Source organism: Rhagoletis zephyria, unplaced genomic scaffold, assembly GCF_001687245.7.
Source record: "Rhagoletis zephyria isolate East Lansing unplaced genomic scaffold, Rhagoletis_zephyria_1.1 Rzeph_scaffold_01960, whole genome shotgun sequence".
Classification (NCBI taxonomy): Eukaryota; Metazoa; Arthropoda; class Insecta; order Diptera; family Tephritidae; genus Rhagoletis; species Rhagoletis zephyria.
Window position 1 is genome coordinate 46,830 of NW_016159044.1, and position 18,434 is coordinate 65,263.

Consider the following 18,434-nt stretch of genomic DNA (forward strand, 5'->3'; position numbering starts at 1 on the left):
AGTGAATTTTCTTCGTGTGCCATTTTAATTTAATCAATTTTTTTTATTTTTTCCCAAGTTTTAACTTTAAGAAATCTTGATGAATTTTCTTCATGTGCCTTTTGAATTAAATCAATTTCTTATGTGTAATTAAAAGTAAAAATTTTTAATTGAATTCATTTTCTTTTTAAACGTATGTATGTTAAGGATATTTATGTGTAAGTATGTAAAATGAAATTGGTTTTTTTTTTTGTTAGTTAAATTCTTTTCAAAATAGTTTTGAAATCGTTCTGTATTGTATGTCTTAGACAATATTCAACTTCAGCTTTTTTATATTAAATGATATCATTTGCCACTTATGTTTATTTATTTCTTTTTACGAGTTTTCATTTAAGATATAGTTTGATCAACAATAGAAACAACATAAATAAGGGTTTCAAAAATTGCACCAAGTTCACAAAAATGAACCAAACTTCAAACTCGAAATTTTTCTTCAAACTCGAAAATTTTCTTCGAAAAATTCTGAACAAAAAGTTTGAAATTTTGATGAAATTTTTTTTAAATTTGATTCATGTTTGTGAGCCTTGTGCAATTTTTGAAACCCTTATTTATGTTGTTTCTGTTGTTGATCAAAGTATATCTTAAATGAAAACTCGTAAAAAGAAATAAATAAACATAAGTTTTTTGTTTAAAATTTGCAATGTTTTTCGAGTAAATTTTTTTTTGTTATTTTGTTATTACAATGTGGTTCATGCTTTCGTCAAAACCACATAAGTCAAACTTTCAAACTTTATGCAGACCTTAGAAAAATTCAACGAATTTTCGTCTAAATTTTGAACTTTTTAATCTGAATTTTTAGAAAAATTTTGAGCTGGCAGATAGATCGGGTAAGTAATTCTAGTAAAACAAGTGTAAGTTCCAAAAGTGTAAAGTGTAAGTAATTCTAGTAAAACAAGTTTAAATTAACGCTATATTTCATAAATTGCACTTGTTATATGCAGAAAACGGCAAAATCCGTCGGAAATATAAATTCATTAAAAATCAACTCCGCTTAAAACTTGCACTTGTTTCAATAGAATTACTTAGCCGATCTATCTGCGTACCCAGCATTTTTCTGAAAATTCAGATTAAAAAGTTAAAAATTTAGATGAAAATTTGTTGAATTTTTCTAAGGTCTGCATAAAGTTTGAAAGTTTGACTTATGTGGTTTTGACGAAAGCATGAACCATAGATATTTTAATAAAAAAATAACAAAAAAATTTTACTTGAAAAACATTGCAAATATTAAACAAAAATACCACTTTTTTTATAATGTTCACAATATTTTTCATGATAAACATTTTCGTTAATTTAAACGATTTATCATGAAAAACATCGAGAATATGGTAAAAAAAAATCACCATGTAATTGGTTAATATTAGAATGCAAATCAATTAAAAAACTAGTTATATGGGTAAATATAACACTGCAAAGAATTACACTAACAAAACATCTACAAATTTCATCTAAGCGAAGTTACTGACTTTTAAAATGAGTTGTGAATAATCGTTCTATTATATTGCCATGGGACTTCTCCATACGGTGTCATAAAATACTCCATAAAAGCAGCTCGAACATTTATTGCATCATCTGCTGGCCTATCCAGAGTGGTACTTGCACGAAGTGAAATTAGCTTTCCGTTTGGTCCAAGTTCTAATCGCCAATTACCCGCCACTAACTCTCCGTTTATTTCATTGTCAGTGTCGGTTCTAGTTAAATAGGATGAGTTTGTTGATATTAAAAAGTTATGTATAACACAAATTGCTAGAACGATGGTCTTTGCGTTCTCAGGTTTAACATCCATTGGCCTTCTAAGGATCCTGAACCGTGCCGCGCATATGCCAAACACATTTTCAACCACGTTTCTTGCTCGTGATAATCTGTAGTTAAATATTTTATGCGACATTACTTGTTCACGATAAGAGAATGGTTTCAAAATGTATGGTTTCAGCGGAAAGGCATCGTCTGCAATAATGACAAATGGCATTGGATCTGCCTCATTCGGTAGTGGTCTGCGGGGTGGAAAATTAATAGTGTTGTCAGCAAGAGCAGTTGAAAGCGTGCATCTAAAATAAAAAACACATATAAATATGAATATTACATGAATATAAGATGGGTGGATATATTGTCCAAAACTTGCCTTGCGAAAACACCTCCATCAGATTCGCGGCCGTATGCTCCAACTTCTACAAAAAGAAACTTATATTCTGCGTCCACCAAAGCCATTAAAACAATACTATTGAATTTTTTATAATTAAAGTATTCGGAGCCACAGTTAGCAGGTGCCTGTATCATTATGTGCTTNTTTTCAAAATGTATGATTTCAGCGGAAAGGTATCGTCTGCAATAATGACAAATGGCATTGGATCTGCCTCATTCGGTAGTGGTCTGCGGGGTGGAAAATTAATAGTGTTGTCAGCAAGAGCACTTGAAAGCGTGCATCTAAAATGAAAAACACATATAAATATGAATATTACATGAATATAAGATGGGGGGATATATTGTCCAAAACTTGCCTTGCGAAAACACCTCCATCAGATTCGCGGCCGTATGCTCCAACTTCTACAAAAAGAAACTTATATTCTGCGTCCACCAAAGCCATTAAAACAATACTATTGAATTTTTTATAATTAAAGTATTCGGAGCCACAGTTAGCAGGTGCCTGTATCATTATGTGCTTACCGTCCAAAGCACCACAACAGTTTGGAAAGTTCCAACGCTTTGCAAATTGATCTGCTACTTCTGCCCATTGTCCAGGGGTATTTGGGACCTATGTAAATAAATGAATGCATATTCCATCTTATTCACACTAGTGATCGAAATAAATTTCAAAATACTCACCTTTAAAAACTTATCTTTCAATGCTGTAAAAATAGCAGCACATGTTTCATGTACTATGTGGCATATTGTAGTTTTACCAATAAGAAAAACCGTCATTAAACTTGAAAAGCTATCTCCTGTAGCCAGATACCGTAAAGTTACGGCGAGTCTTTCGCCGACTGAAATTGCTTTCCTGAATCGGGTATTGCTCTTGCCAATGTATGGTGTGAGATGCTCCACCAGGTAGTCAAAGTCTTCACAGCTCATTCGCACAAAATTGTTAAACCATTGAGGATTCTGCTGACGTAGTTTAAAACGCAGTGTGGAGTAGAAACCACTGGTGGCCCTGTGTCTGAGCCCTGGACGAATCCACCATTGCTTTTTATTTCTTTTCAAGCATTTATTTTTTTTCCACGCTTTTAAAGTCGCGATCAAACAAAGTGATGCAAAGGCAATCGAAGCTCGCTTTTTGTTCATTTCTTTTTGTTTTGCATTGATTGAATTTATTGTATAAAAAAATTGTTTAAGCTCGTAGCCAGTCCTTTGAAATTTTCACTTTGGTCAGTTACTTTTTCTGCTTTGACAGCTAATTCATCTTCTTCTAAAAACACGTCTTTGACATTTATGGTGGAAACGGTATGTCAGTCGATTGACCCCAAGATTTGTCTACAATCATTGACAAACGCTTTTATGTCAGTTCATGGAGCTGAATGAAAACGCTTTCAGCAAGATATGACGGCGATGGCAGAGAAGGCAGTTTATGTTGTCAATCAAATTGACCTAATGAAAACCAAGCATTAGACAGAAAGGATTTAACCCATTGCAGAAAAACTGACTGAAATCCATAGATAGCTAATTTATTAATTAAAATAGATTGAGAAACTTTACCAAAAGCTTTAGAAAAATCTGTACAAGTACAGTCGAACTGAAATCCTCTTGTAAAACCAGCAATACATACTAACTAAAAACAGGTAAGTTGGAAACTGTTGAACGGTTGGAAACAAATCCATGTTGGTTTAGGGAGATTAAGCTCTAAGCGACAACTTATCGAAAAATTTTATTTTTGCAAATAGGTTACAAGTACGAGTTAAAACGTCCTACTAAATCTCAGACTTTGAAATAAAGCAAAATGAATTATATCGTTTGCTTTGTTTACACTTTTGAGATCCTATAATTTTATCGTAACCGACACTGTGGCCCCTATTATGAGTTGCATTCGATCTTCGAAAGTGCTGATCGAACGAATTTTCATGTGGTATTATCAGGCAGGTTCTGCAATTCACTTCCGAGTGAATTTCAACCCCTGCCAATTTGAATTCAAAGCGCATTTATTGACGCACATTCGATGAAGAATAGCGGAATAGTGAATTTCGCTCGTTTAGGTTGTTGAGAAGCTTTGTTTACAAATCGAGCAAACTAAATACATAGGTTGCTTATACATATGTATGTAAATTTGTGCAAATTAAAATCAAGTTAAAAAGAAAGTGAGTTTATAAAACTTGTAAAAATGAGTGCAACGGAGTTCTGGTTCAACGATTTGTCAAAGGATGAGAGCTTAGTAAACTGGCTAGGAATAAAAAAAACATTGAAGAGAGTTGAGTTGTAGTCTTTGGAAATATTTCGACATATTTAGGAAATTTGTTTACAAATTTATTAAAAACTTTCGACTGTCTAAAGAGGCGTTTGTAGACCTGCTATCCGCTACACAAAACCTGCTGCAGCAATGCTCTCGAGCCAAATATATTTACCATATTTTAAAACTATCAACAGCTCTGCGATTTTGTTCACAAAGATGGTGCCAACTGAATGTTGGGATTTTCTTTCATAATTGAAAGCAGCCCTTCGAGATTGTGTTTAGTATGCTCGACGTTAGACCTGCATGAAATTAATAAAAAATGTTTAAAATTAGTGTCTAGCCAACAAAAAGTAAGAAAACAAACGCAGTCATAAATTTTTCTAACACTTCGGCATCGGAAGCAAAGTTCTGTTTGACAAAAAATTCGATACTCTACGAAAATTTCGACACATACTTCGTTTATATGACAGAATTCATGAATTCAAAAATGGTCCCGTTTATGCACAGTTCGCGAATTCATGAAATAAAGTGCTTTGAAAAAGTGGTAACGCGCTGGCGAGAAACTAAACAGTAGGGTTGTGATTTTTTGCAAAAGCCGTTACCAATGAACCATATTTTATTTAAATTAGTTTTAATACATTTTCAGTTTATTCTATTTGAATTTATTTTATATTTGAACAATTCCACATAACTTGTCTCGTGTTTAAAATCCTAGTTATGCGTCATGGTTATTAATCTAAAAACATCATAACCCTAGTAAACAGCTGTTTGTGAAACGTGGCGTTGCCGGACTTGCACTTCACGATTTCATGAAATGATGCCGAATTCATGGTTAACTTTCGTGTATAATTGAATTCATGAAAAGCTGTTTATGCAGCCAATTTCAAACCAAATTCATGAAATGAATTCGTGAATTAACTTACGCATAAACTACTACGTTTATGCGACCAAATTCATGAATTCTTTATTTCATGAATTCCAAAGTGGTCCCGTTTATACATAGTTCGCGAATTCATGAAATAAAGAGCTTTGAAAAAGTGGCAACGCACTAGCGAGAAACTAACAGTAGGGTTGTGGCTTTTTTCCTCCTTTCGAATTTGAAAAACCTGTTGGTACCAGGAAATGAATCGTATTATATTTAAATTGGTTTTAATATATTTTAATTTTTATCTATTTGAATTTATTATATATTTCAACAATTCCACGTAACATTTCCAGTGTTGTAAATCCTGTTTATGCCACTCATGCTTTTTAATCTAAAAACATCATAATCCTAGTAAACAGATGTTTGTGAAACGTGGCGTTGCCGGACTTGCACTTGACGATTTCATGAAATGATGCCGAATTCATGGTTAACTTTCGTGTATAATTGAATTCATGAAATGGCGTTTATGCAGCCAATTTTATCCCAAATTCATGAAATGAATTCGTGAATTAGCCTACACATAAACGTAGTAACAATTGCGTAGCTCATAATACGCATTTCGCATTCGATCCGCGATAATAACCGAAGATCGAAAATCGAATGCAACTTATAATAATGGCCAGTGTGTACAGAACTTTATTGTAAAAAGCAGTTTAACTGTAGTTTTAACCAAACTTCCATCGGTTGCTACAACTGAATGCTTCAAAATCAGCTTCTTTCCCTCAGCAAAATTCAGTTCAATCTGCCATTATGCAATTGCAGTTGCAATCACTAAGGGCAGCGTAGCTCGTCTAGGGGGGTCTTTTTTGAAACTCTTGCTTTGCCAATTGGTTATAAGATTGAAAAGCATAATTGGAAGATGAAAAACAGACACCCAACGGGGCTTAAATTGCTATTGTAAGCATTGGTATAGAAAATATTGCAACTGAATTCGAATTGCTATCTTAACACCAATTTCTTTAATTTCGCCGTTTATCTCCCTCCAAATTGCTTATAAGATTTTGATTTTAACCTTTTACTTACCGTAACTTCTGCACTTCAGCCTTCTTTTTTATAAAATCGCAGTCTTTGATTTTAATCTCTAGATTGAAAGTTTTTAGTTAACAATTTTTTTATCCAATAGCAAGGTTTAAAACACACGAGGAGCCGAGAAATATAACAACTGATTTCGAGACTTGCCAAAAATCTCCCTAATATGAAGATTTTGGCACTGAACATATTCTGGTCAAGGATTAAATTTTTTTTTTCTCATTCTTTAAAAGAAAACGTCAAAAAATACCAAATAGTAGCGTCAATGTGATCGTTTTAAATTATTTGAGAATTGAATGAGCTTTAACACTGCATCCACAAAGAAAACTTGTGGACAATCTAGTAGATGCACCAAAAGTTGAAAATATGTTGAGCTTATTCTGCTGATTGGCAGTGTATTTAATTGACTTAACATTCATGAATGTCCAGATTATACAACATAAAAACTATCGCAAGCGCCAATTCTTTGATAACTTTCCTCTCAGCATGTTCAAGAAAAATATAGTAAGCGCCGTTTTACCTTTAGACCATTCAGACAGCGTCTGCCCGCCGGGCGGCTGCACGGCGTATTCGTGTATACATACACGCTCTGCTTAGGAAGACAGCGAAAGCTTCATTCAACTGCACGACTTGTTCGCACGCACACAGTGTCATCAATTGCACGCACACTACAAAAATGCTCTACCGAAGCTGCCCACCTCTGATTTAGACAATAAATAAATTGTCCTGCTAGAAAGCTAGCATCATGTTGTCCATTTAAATCCAAATAAATTTTTAAACTGTTTAAAGGAGAATTTTCTTTCTGGGTATCTGACTGAGGCTGATGAAACTTCGGAGCATATTCTCTGTCACTGTCCGGCTTTAGTCAGACAAAGACTGATTTATTTTAAATTTTCGATGGCCGAGCCCTTTGTTATTAGGAATTCGTCTACCAAGGCCCTTTTAGGATTCATTACGGAAGCCGAAGGTGTCTTGGCCACATTGGGTTAGGGACTCCTTTAAAGAGATACAGAAGATCTTTTAGGCCCGGTGTACGGCGACTGATAGCCGGTGGGCAACCTTATATTAAAATTCGCATTACATATGGCTACTGGCTACTAACTGTCGGCTACTGAGTCTAGTAGCGGAATTTTCTGATCCCCGATTTGTTATTTGTCCTCATAAATGGTTCAACACATTGGAGCAAAGTTGCCAAGTTGTCAAAAAAGTAATGGGTCTATTATCGATAGCAAGGGAACTTCAGTTGCGTTGCTAGTTGCCAAAACAATATTACAGATGGCAATTGGCAACTACATTTGTTGTGGTTGCTGGGAAGGTTTTTGGAGTGTATTTAGGAGCGAAAATTGAAAAGTAGGTCATATATTTTACGTTTTTATGATTAGAACGATATTAACATTTCTCAATGCAGTTTGCTTTTACATAATATGGTGAAAATAACAATACAATAACCTGAAATTTTAGTTCCCGTGGAGTACGCCCTTTTGGCGAAACAAAAGCGAACACTGATTACAAATTTTTCCTTTACCAACTGATGTACCTCTTTTAAAACTACCGACACACCAAGTTTTCCAAACTGAAGTCATTGCTGTGGCACCTCCTTCTGCGAAAAATCGAAGAGGTGCGCAAGCTTTTATGAGCGGAGGTATTGAAGTTGAACGAAGTGGTCCATTTGCTTATTAACCAATTATACTACAGCTTCTTTAGGGAGTCCTAAATATGCTTAGACATAAATGAACATAAAAGGATAATAAAAGAAACTTTTATTCGACTTTGTTCGACTTTTTTAATAAAAAGAAAATGTATTAACTATACGCTGCATTTAACTCATATATTAACCATAAATATAAGAGTCAGAATACGCCAAAAATATCATGGTTTACTAGTGGTCTTTAGAATAATCTGTAATTTAGTGAAATTCAATGCTAGGTAAAAAAAAAACAGACACTAAAGGATTTTTAAAAATTTTGAAAATTGTTCCAGCTATACAGCATGAAAATGTTGGTTGTAAGGGTTTTTAAAAATTATATTTTTGAAAAATAATTTAAAATTTTTTAAATTTTCACAAAAAAATTTTAAAAATTATTTGAATCGATATTTGGTAATTACGGAAACTTTTTGAAAATGTGGCCTTCCGATGGAGCAGAATTGGCGGGTATTGGTAGAAATATAGTGTCACTTTAAAAGCATGGATAAATATGGGAGTAGCCCAGACAGCTAGTGGATTGGGACTATCCACACGACTAATGTCGTATATTAACTGGAATCCTACCAGCAACGTTTTTAGCGGTGTTTAAAATGTTTTACCTTACGGATTGGTCAAATTCGAACCAAAGACTGTCTGTAGAAACTTACATAAACTCATGCAGAAAAACTTTCTTGGATGAAATTTTTAAAATAAATATCTATGTTTATCTTAACTCATTATTAACTGAAGATTGTGGAGACAAACGATTAACAAATTTTGAGGAATTTGTTTTCGTATAGTAATTTTATGCGCTGCTCTTAAATGATTTGACGATGTTGTTGTACTGTCATTAAAATTCATTTATCTACCACACTTTTCAAATTTCACTTCAGTTTTATTGGCAATTTTTTTTAAATACGACCAAAAAGCACTCTGCGCCCTTGTTAGAAGATCAGTTTTTATATGCAAATAAATCAAAAAAAGTCGAGAGCCGAAAGTGAAAAGGCGACTTCAGTCGACTTCCATAAACTAAAAGTCGATCACTAAAATTCGACTTTCAGGAGTAAAAAGTCGATTTTGGTCGAAAGTCGAAGTCGACTTTGCCATCCCTAATCGTAAGACACTCGAAGACGATGATAGTATACATGTGTTGACGTTGCAGCAAGCAGCATTTTGAAGTCCAATTACATGTGTTTTGAAAATAAAAAAATGCCCGCCTCTGGTCTATAGTTACATACCTTATTTTTATTGCCAATTTTAAACAAAGGGCTAATATACGTAGCTTTTCAATCGTCAACAAAGTACCTGCGGCAAGTGACTTATTAACAACAATACGTAATGATAGCTCAATGAGCTAAAATTGAGGGGTGTGTTGAACAATCGAAATCGAAATTACAACGAGCGGTTGCGTTTCTCGGTGGCTGTAGCACCAACGTTTGAAAAACGGCGCTCAGCGCTTGCCGACATACGGCTTATTTACAACCAACTTCTAGTATTTGACCAACTGGTTCGCCGATAAATCAACGAGTATGTAGCGCCTTTAACGTTTCCACACTTAGTTTTTTAGCCTTTACATGCACAACTATTTGCCACCATTGTATGCTCTAAACTTGAGCAACCCTTACGGCTGTTTTGAATTAATATTTCTTGAAAATATTTTTGAGATTATTCTTCAATTAATCTATTAGGCCCCTATTATGAGTTGCATTCGATTTTCGATCTTCGCTGGCTATAAGACCGAAAATCGAAAACGAAATTCGTATTATGAGCTATGCAAGCGTGTCGAAATTTTCGTTGAGTATCGGATTTTCTGTCGAACAGAATTTTGCTTTCGTTGGTGTAGCGAAATGTTAGAAAATTTTAAAAATGTATGATTTTGCATTTGTTTTCTTACTTTTTGGCGGCTAGACACTAATTTCAAACAATTTATATTAATTTCAAGTAGTTCTAACGTCGTGAAGTGTAAACACAAACTCGAAAGTCTGGTTTTTCATATGAAAGAAAATCCCTATACGCTGTTGGCACGTTCTCTGAAAACAAAACCATGGAGCTGTTTATAGTTTTAATATATTTAAAATAGATTTGGATCACAAAATTTCTTAAATATATTGTATTTCAAAATATATTCGAAAGAATGCACTTAAACTCCCACGTTTTCTGCTCTTGGCCAGTTTTTTAAGCCCTCATCCTCTGACGAAGTTCAACCAGAACCCCGTTGTGCTAATTAATTTTTTTTTTACCACGCTTTTATAAACTCACTTTCTTTTTTATTTCATTTTAATTTGCACAAATTTACATACATATGTACATATTAGAGTCCAGCGCAAGTGTATTTGCCGCATTTCGTTCAATAAGTACTCCTTGCATTGTACTCTACTCCCAACACATTGTTACTCTTTTTCCGCATACATACACTACTTGGCGTTGAGAGAGTAAATACTTGACGTACTTGCTATTACTCCACCAAAGTAGGTACTCTACTTTCCCTCATCGCGTACGAGAGATATTTGCTGCTGCCAAAAGGGAGTAGCAAATCTACTCTCTGTATACTTGTAGTACGGTAAGTACTTGCGTATTAAATTTCAATTCTGGTTGTTAGCCTACTAGTTGATATCGTTTGCAGCGCTGGTCAGTGAAATTGAAAGAGTAAAAATAGAATATGGAAATCGACGATGTAAGGAAATGTTTACGGCCTTATTTATAAAAAATAACGTAGATTTAGACAGTTGTTTAATGTGACATTTTCATAAAACTTTTGTATTCAAGCAGCTTTTTAAATCTATGTATGTACTTAAATTTTTATGAAAGTATTATTTCTCGTCTCTAATTTTCTATAAAACTATTTGCAGTCATTAACCAACAAATAAGTTGTCAAAAACAATAACTTAAGCAATGCTGCTATACGAAATAAAATTATTAGTGGCAAATCAAAATTTTGAAAAGTGCCGATTTTCACATTCGATAGTTGGACATGGTAGCGACAAGATGTACGAGCATTTTTTTCTTAAGAGCTGCATACTGATTTAAGAAATTTTTTATAGAAGAAAATTTATTTTCCATTTATTGTGCGTAATTTTATATGAATTTTTAGTTTTTCTTGAGAGCCTTTACAAATAAAAAAAATTTCGGAATATGTACATACATATGTACATACATACGCAGCCATATAACTTGATTTCAAGAGAAACGAATTTTCATTTGGCACGTTCAGAAGGCGAAACAGCTCAGTAACTGGTGCGATTGCACCTTCTGAACGCGTTGTTGCGTACTTCTGATCAACTGAATAGTTGCGTGTTAGATGATCGTAATATTTTTCTGATCATTTGAGACAACATGTTGGTGTGTACCTTTGAGAGTTGAATTTGACAGCTAATGTATGAAGTCGTTCAAAAGACGCATAACGATCACTGATTTTTGTTTAGCAACGGTTGCGCTCAACTGCTGCGCCTTCTGAACCTACCTATTGATAACTTTTTTTTTTTGATAACACTGCGACAGCTCAAATTGGTATTGAGTAAACCCAAATGCAAGATAGAGTTTTTGAATTTCATTGAGTTTTTTTAATAAATACTGAAATTAGAGGTGTATGAATGGCGAAAGAAAAACTTCATCCGATTTTTTTTAAATCGAAACTACATTTTGACATATGTACATATGTCCATGCATACATAAATATATTTAATATGAACCCATGGTTTCAATTCTACGCATATCGTCAGGGTTTTCCTCACAACTTGGTTTTGCTGCAGTGAAGCGACAGAACAAGTGACGAGAAAAAATATATGCGGACACTTACATATATATGTATCTATGCACATACGTATCTATGCACATACGTATCTATGCACATATGTATGTATCTATGCACATACGTATCTATGCACATACATACATATGTACTTAGGTATGTATATCAGCATTTTAGTTGAAAGTACGTTTTGCTCGTCGCTCTCTTCATCGCTCCACTACATTCCTGTCCTTAGTTTTATTCAGATACCACAAATGCGCGATCCAGAAAATTCTTCTATCATTCTTGCCACAAATGTATGTTTTCTTCGAAAATACTCAAGTACTACCAGTAGAGTACTCTACTGTCAAATACCTTTTACTCGCAGTAGTTGCGGAAGGCAAAGTAAATACTCTACGCGTCTTGCTATTGATCGGTAGTTTACGTACGCTTGCAGAAACTGGTTTATGCTTACTCACACTTGACCCGAACGATGAGAGTAAAGGAGGGAAAGTATTTGCGCGGCGATCGGATGTCTTGTTAGGCCCTTTAAATGGAATTGCGCAGGAGTTTAGTACATATGGATAAGCACTCTATTTAGTTTGCTCGATCTGTAAACAAAGCGGGAAATGTTTAGTAGCGCTCACATCGTTTTTGGAGTGGGGGGCCCCCCAAACGCCCACCACTGGAGAGGGGACAGTCCCCGCTTTCTAAAAAGGCGTACTCCCCCCTTGGGCTCCTCCACCAGTCCCCTAGGGAACCGTTTGAAAAAGGGGGAAAACGGAATTTTCTTAGGCAAACTGAGCGGTTTGAAGTGGATTATGACCCAACTAACAGAAACAGTGGGATTTTTTAATAAAAGAAATTATGCCAAATTAGTGATTTTGAATAAAGAATAAATAAGTTAAATAAAAATAGAAAAAACAAGTTTTTATTAAAAAAAAATGTTATTTTTAACAAATGTATTTTTGCGTAGAATTCCTTTATGCGCAGGCGGCTTTCGGCCGCACTTAGGGATTATAACCCTCAGGCAGTAGAATTCTCCTTTCTGTGTTGCCAAAGAAAGGGGCTGAACACCTCTTGCAGAGAACACCTTTCTGCGTAGGCGGCCTTGGGCCGCACTTAGCGATTATAACCCTCAGGCAGTAGAATTCTCCTTTCTGTGTTGCCAAAGAAAGGGGCTGAACACCTCTTGCAGAGAACACCTTTCTGCGTAGGCGGCCTTGGGCCGCACTTAGCGATTATAACCCTCAGGCAGTAGAATTCTCCTTTCTGTGTTGCCAAAGAAAGGGGCTGAACACCTCTTGCAGAGAACACCTTTCTGCGTAGGCGGCCTTGGGCCGCACTTAGCGATTATAACCCTCAGGCAGTAGAATTCTCCTTTCTCTGTTGCCAAAGGGCGGCTGAACACCTTTCTGCGTAGGCGGCCTTGGGCCGCACTTAGCGATTATAACCCTCAGGCAGTAGAATTCTCCTTTCTGTTTTGCGAAGAAAAGGAGCTGTACACCTTTGCAGAGAACACCTATGTATATTTTTAATGCTTACTGGGTTATATCCTATATTTTGGAGTTTGACAGCTGAACTCAGCCATTTAATTTGCATATGCAACCAAAATCAGGCGCGTGATTTTGAAGGTGTTTTATATTTAATGAATTGTGATTAATTGGTTAATATTAAAGTCGTAAAGCAAGTTATAACTAATCGAGTAAAGTGTAAAGTGAAGGGGAATACAAAAATATATTTTAGGTGAAGTGGCTAATTTAAGCAGAATAGGAGTGATAAATGTACGCTAATTTCCGAATTTTACAAAAAATGGCATATTTCAAACCCAATTTGTAAATAAATTAGTGACCAAAAATTACAAAAGTGAGTGCTAAAATAATGCATAGACCCTTGAGTATAAGTGTGTGGATTTTTTTTTTTGGATCGGGCCACCCCTTTGGACGGAATTGCCCGAAATAGTTGTGAGCGCTACTAAATCCCACCCAACAGAGCTTCGCAGTGGTGAAAAATATACTATTGTGAACAACCTAAACGAGCGAAATTCACAATAGCGCTATTCTTCATCGAATGAGCGCCATAATACCAAATGAAAATTCGTTGGATCAGCGCTTTCGACCACAGTCGAAGATCGAATGCAACTCATAATAGGGGCCTTAATGAAACACAAAACTACGATACAATTAAAACGTAAATTGGATAAAAATAATCAATTAATTTAATGAAATGATTAATCGCTTCCATCCCTAGGCACTTCGGCGGGGTGTAATAAGGCCTTTTGAAATAAGGTCTTTAAGGCCTTATATCGCAACCAAAGTGAAATAAAGCCTTTATTTTGGCATTTAAAAAAAGTCTTATTTCACATTTAAAATGCAATTAGGTCTTTTTATAATGTGCAATAACACCTTTATTTATTTACGCGAGAACTCATGAGAATTCCAACGAGCAAATAACTGTTATATTCATATATATGTATATTGTACAAGTGCATGCTATGCAACTGAACTAATATTATTCATATCAAGCACGTGTAATGTGGTGGAAGTCTTTAAATTATCAAACAAAGTTAAAAATGCAAAGTAAAGGTGAGTTTTTGGAATATAAAATAATTCCAGGATTTCGAAAAAATAGTAATTTATTACAAACTGTAAATGAGGATCAATTGTATAAATTTAAAAATTCGCAAAATAATATTAAATATTATAACTGTTACCATGTTTGATGTTCAGTCAATGTTGCAGTCGATTTAAACAATGGGATTTATTGCCGAAAAATAAACAAAAATATTCAACATAATCATGTAAATCAAACAGAAACAATAAACAAAATGAGTTTAGTTAATGCGATAAAAGCCAAGTGCGTGAAATATATGACCAGTGTAAAAAAGCAAAAAAAGAAACTGCACGATCATTGGAATTTGGTAAAATGCGAAGACAGCTAATTAATATTAGATCTGAGGTATATCCAAAGGCACCTCGAAACTTTGCAGATGTAATACGCATCTATCAAAAGATTAATATTCAAAAGAACTTTGCATTTTCAAGATTTGATAACGAATTACCAATGTATAGAAATACGATAATTGAAGCCGAGCTTGGGTATTCAATTTTTGCTTCAACTACAATTTGCAATGATATAATGGCAATGTCTGGAAATGAACCACGCAGTTATTTAATTGATGGAAATTTCAATGTAATACCTAGTTCCGATACATTCAAACAATTGTTAATAATACATTTTGCGCACGCTGGCCATGTAAGTGATTTAAAAACCATTTCATCCTTTTACATACTGTTGTTGAGAAGTATATATTTATGCATTACATACGTGCATTCTAAGTATTTGGTAAAATAATATTTGTAATACAATTAATTTTATGTTTTTTGGACATTTCCATTCATTTATGTATTTATGTCCAATAAAAGTTTAAAAGCGTATATCCATGTGTTCCAATACATCCAAACAAATATTTTGGATATGAAGCCCACTTCAGTAACTACGTACTTTGAACAAGCATTGCGAAAAGCATTGGAACATATTTACCCACATGCTCATATGAAAACACGCTGGTTCCATTTCACGCAAGCTGTGAGAGGAAATGCTTCTAAAAGTCCGAACTTTCTTACACAATTAAATAAAAATAATGAAGCCAAACATTGTTTTCGAACATTTTTAGTACTTCCATTATTAAAACCATGCGATATAATAACTGCATTTAACATTCTTGAATGTCAGGTAATTAACGGCGAATTTAATAACCTTTTCGAACAATTCCTTGACTATTTTGAAAGACAATGGATGAAGAAGGTAATCATATTTATTAACCCCTATGTATATACACACAAAAAATACATATATTTATTCTTTTAAATTTTTTAGGAAGGTGCAGAAAAAATATCTGTATATATGGAACCTATAAAAACAACAAGCTCAGCAGAAGCGTTTGATGGGCAAATCTCAAAGAAACTTGAAAAAAATGGAAATTTTTATAAGTTTCTTGATTTTTTATTGGATACAGATTTCATTAAATCGAAAGATTATAAAGTCATTGAATGGAAGCGTTTCAACATATAAAGAACATTCAAATAAGCAAACTAAACGTGAAAAACTTATAAACAGTTTTAGAAAATTAAGAAAATCTAAAAATATGTGTAAACGATTGTATCAAACAGCTAAGCTATAATATGTTGTTTTTAAGTTCAGTTAACTACAATGAAGAATTTACAAGTAATGAAGAAGCAGAAGCAAATAATGGGATAGAGATTCCTACTCACAATACATGCGATAATAATAGCTTCACGTGCGTTATATGCTTTGAAAATCAAAGAAATATTTTATTATTGCCATGCAGTCATTTCAAAGTTTGTAGTGGTTGCTTTCAAAAAATGGAAAATAACCACAAAAGCAATTCCACTCCAATTTTATGCCCAATATGAAGAGCAATTGCACAAGAAGGCAAATTAATTTATGTTTAAATTCAAATTATGTTTCCTTTTTTCTTTGAACATTCGTTAGTTTTTTTTTGTATTACATTTATAAAATTTTTCTGCAATAAAATTAAAATCTTTAAAAGCTGTCTTATGATTTAAAAAGAAAAGAGGTTAATTGTCTACATAGTATAGGGGACAACGGCCAAAAAAGCAGAATTCTCTTTTCTGCAAGCCGGGTTATAATCTTGAATTTATTGCGCTATTAAAAATTGGTATGTAGAAAAACTTTTGACAAGGGAGGTTCGGCGCGAGGCTGGCCGCGAAGGAGAGTAATGGCATGTTCAAGGGTGGATTATTAGCCTTTTTTGGCCGTTGTCCCCTATACCAGGCAATTGCCAAAAAGTGAAATAAAACCTTTAGGACCTTATTTCACGTTTCAAGTGAAGTAAGACCTTATTCTCTTAATAAAGGCTTTATTTCTCAATCGAAAGCGAAATAAGGCCTTAAAGGCCTCTATATCCCTATGTTATTAGGGAAAAGTTCATTGAATAAACCTGAAAATTCAATAGAACTCTTCTGAATTTGACCTCTAGATGACCTTGAGGAATCAAGGGACCCCATATTCGGATTCAGCGACAACAAAAAAACAATATTTTTATTTTTATTGAATAATTTTTTTGTCCTATTTGACCATCAAATGACCTCCAACCTGACATTATGGAGGTTAATGGACCTCGGATTCGGGTTCACCGAGTCTAAAGCCCCATATACATGAATTTTCAAATGACCTCGAGCCCGACGTGATGTGGACTAACAGACCTTGGATTCGCATTCAGCGCGTCGAAAAACATAGGGATATAGAGGTTTGGTTTTTTTTTATGTTAACCTCTGTAATCGACTAATCGTCGTTTATCTTCTGCTACATAGTCGACACTAGCAATAGGGGTGTAAATTCTCTAACTAGAAAACTACTGTTAGACCTATTTTTGTATCAATTGCGATGAATATGTACGAGACACAAGTAGTTATATATCCGGATATTTTTGAATTCTGCCTCTTTGGAAGACATTGTGCGATATATTTTTGATGTTTTATTAACAGACACATCGCACACGATCTTCAAAAGTGCCACAACTCAAAATTTGGTATTTTTGAATTATGCACTGAAAATGAACAGAGAGCTTTTATTCACCTTTCAGGAAAAGCTAGAGCAAATATTCGTTATAATTTGTTGAAAAAATCTACGCTACGAAAAACGAAAAACCCACATGCTGCAACCCTGGCGGAAACATGTGCAGCATGCCAGCTATTAGTTGTTTCTCGAAGAAAGCTGAATGAAGGAAAACAAAGTGGAAAGGAATTAAAAAAACACTCATGAAGGGCATATTTATTGTAAAATTGTTTGAGTTTACATATTTTGAAGGAAACGATGGATTCTATTGCATTTGCAATTATAGCAGCGGAGGAAGAGCGCGCTATGGGAATGATTTCACAAAGATATGCTGAGCTGTCGGGCATAGTAACCATGGGCGCATCTATGTCAGCTTCTGGTTGAATTGTTGAACCACAAGCCAGAACTTCTCCTATGCCTGAAGCTCTGGTTCTCAATCCAGTTAATGCAATAACAGCTTCTTCCCAGCCATTGAAAACATGCACTTTGTTCGGTCTACCACCTGTTGCGCTTGCTCTGCCTTCGGCCGCGCTTAGGGATTATAACCCTTAATAAATATAATTCTCCTTTTTGTTTTGCTGGAGAAGAGGGGCTTCCGTATGTCAAGGGTATAGAACATTTCTTGTGCATATCACTCCGACTACGCCGTCCACAGTATTTTTGCGCACAACCCACGTCGAAATTTGCAAAAAAGTGCATAGTGCAAACCGAGTTTATTAATAAGCTAGTGGTCGGAAATTCGAAACATTTATCTTAAATAAAATTTTAATCCTTTGATTACACGTGTATGTTAAAGTTTTTCGATTCGGGTTATGCGTTTGGACACAACAACCGAAAATCATTGTACAAATAACTAAACAGGACCAAAGTTTCTCGTTAAGGGGCAACAAAGATTGTTTTTTGCTCGTTTATATAAAGCAGTGGATAAAAATATACGTATATGCGAAAGGCAAATTTATCTGTTTAAATGAACACCACTAATATTTCCTGCAAACACACATCGATTTACATATTTTATCTCGCCTCCGACACAGAATTCTTTTCGTACAAAATT

At 34.5% G+C, this 18,434-nt stretch overlaps 1 protein-coding gene and 1 long non-coding RNA gene across 6 annotated transcripts; both read right to left on the reverse strand.

The window, feature by feature from the left end:
- Positions 1-794: 794 nt before the first annotated feature.
- LOC108365693 (uncharacterized) lies at positions 795-17,608 on the reverse strand. The gene is made up of 3 exons (XR_001847990.1): positions 17,455-17,608; positions 15,549-15,553; positions 795-805 (listed from the first exon to the last, which is right to left on the reverse strand). It is a non-coding gene; the product is annotated as an uncharacterized LOC108365693 (long non-coding RNA).
- On the reverse strand, positions 1,481-3,325 carry LOC108365691 (putative nuclease HARBI1). 5 transcript variants are annotated; one of them, XM_017619806.1, is made up of 4 exons: positions 2,860-3,325; positions 2,693-2,788; positions 2,159-2,316; positions 1,481-2,084 (listed from the first exon to the last, which is right to left on the reverse strand). In XM_017619806.1, the coding sequence occupies exons 1-4, from the start codon at positions 3,313-3,315 to the stop codon at positions 1,505-1,507; spliced, it is 1,290 nt and encodes a 429-aa protein (XP_017475295.1). In that variant the 5' UTR covers positions 3,316-3,325; the 3' UTR covers positions 1,481-1,504. The 5 variants fall into 5 exon arrangements, with proteins under 5 accessions (XP_017475295.1, XP_017475294.1, XP_017475297.1 ...); XM_017619805.1 differs by having other exon boundaries at positions 2,159-2,304; positions 2,681-2,788; XM_017619808.1 differs by lacking the exons at positions 1,481-2,084; positions 2,159-2,316 and adding an exon at positions 2,477-2,580 and having other exon boundaries at positions 2,701-2,788.
- Positions 17,609-18,434: the final 826 nt, after the last annotated feature.

What these genes read in the sequence shown, in the direction of transcription:
- LOC108365691 (XM_017619806.1), bottom strand. Translation starts at nt 3,315, where the DNA reads ATGAACAAAAAGCGAGCTTCGATTGCCTTTGCATCACTTTGTTTGATC. An exon ending in TGAAAGATAAGTTTTTAAAG is followed by an intron (nt 2,789 to 2,859) that starts GTGAGTATTTTG and finishes TTATTTACATAG; the next exon opens with GTCCCAAATACCCCTGGACA. An exon ending in GATGGAGGTGTTTTCGCAAG is followed by an intron (nt 2,085 to 2,158) that starts GCAAGTTTTGGA and finishes TTTTTATTTTAG; the next exon opens with ATGCACGCTTTCAACTGCTC.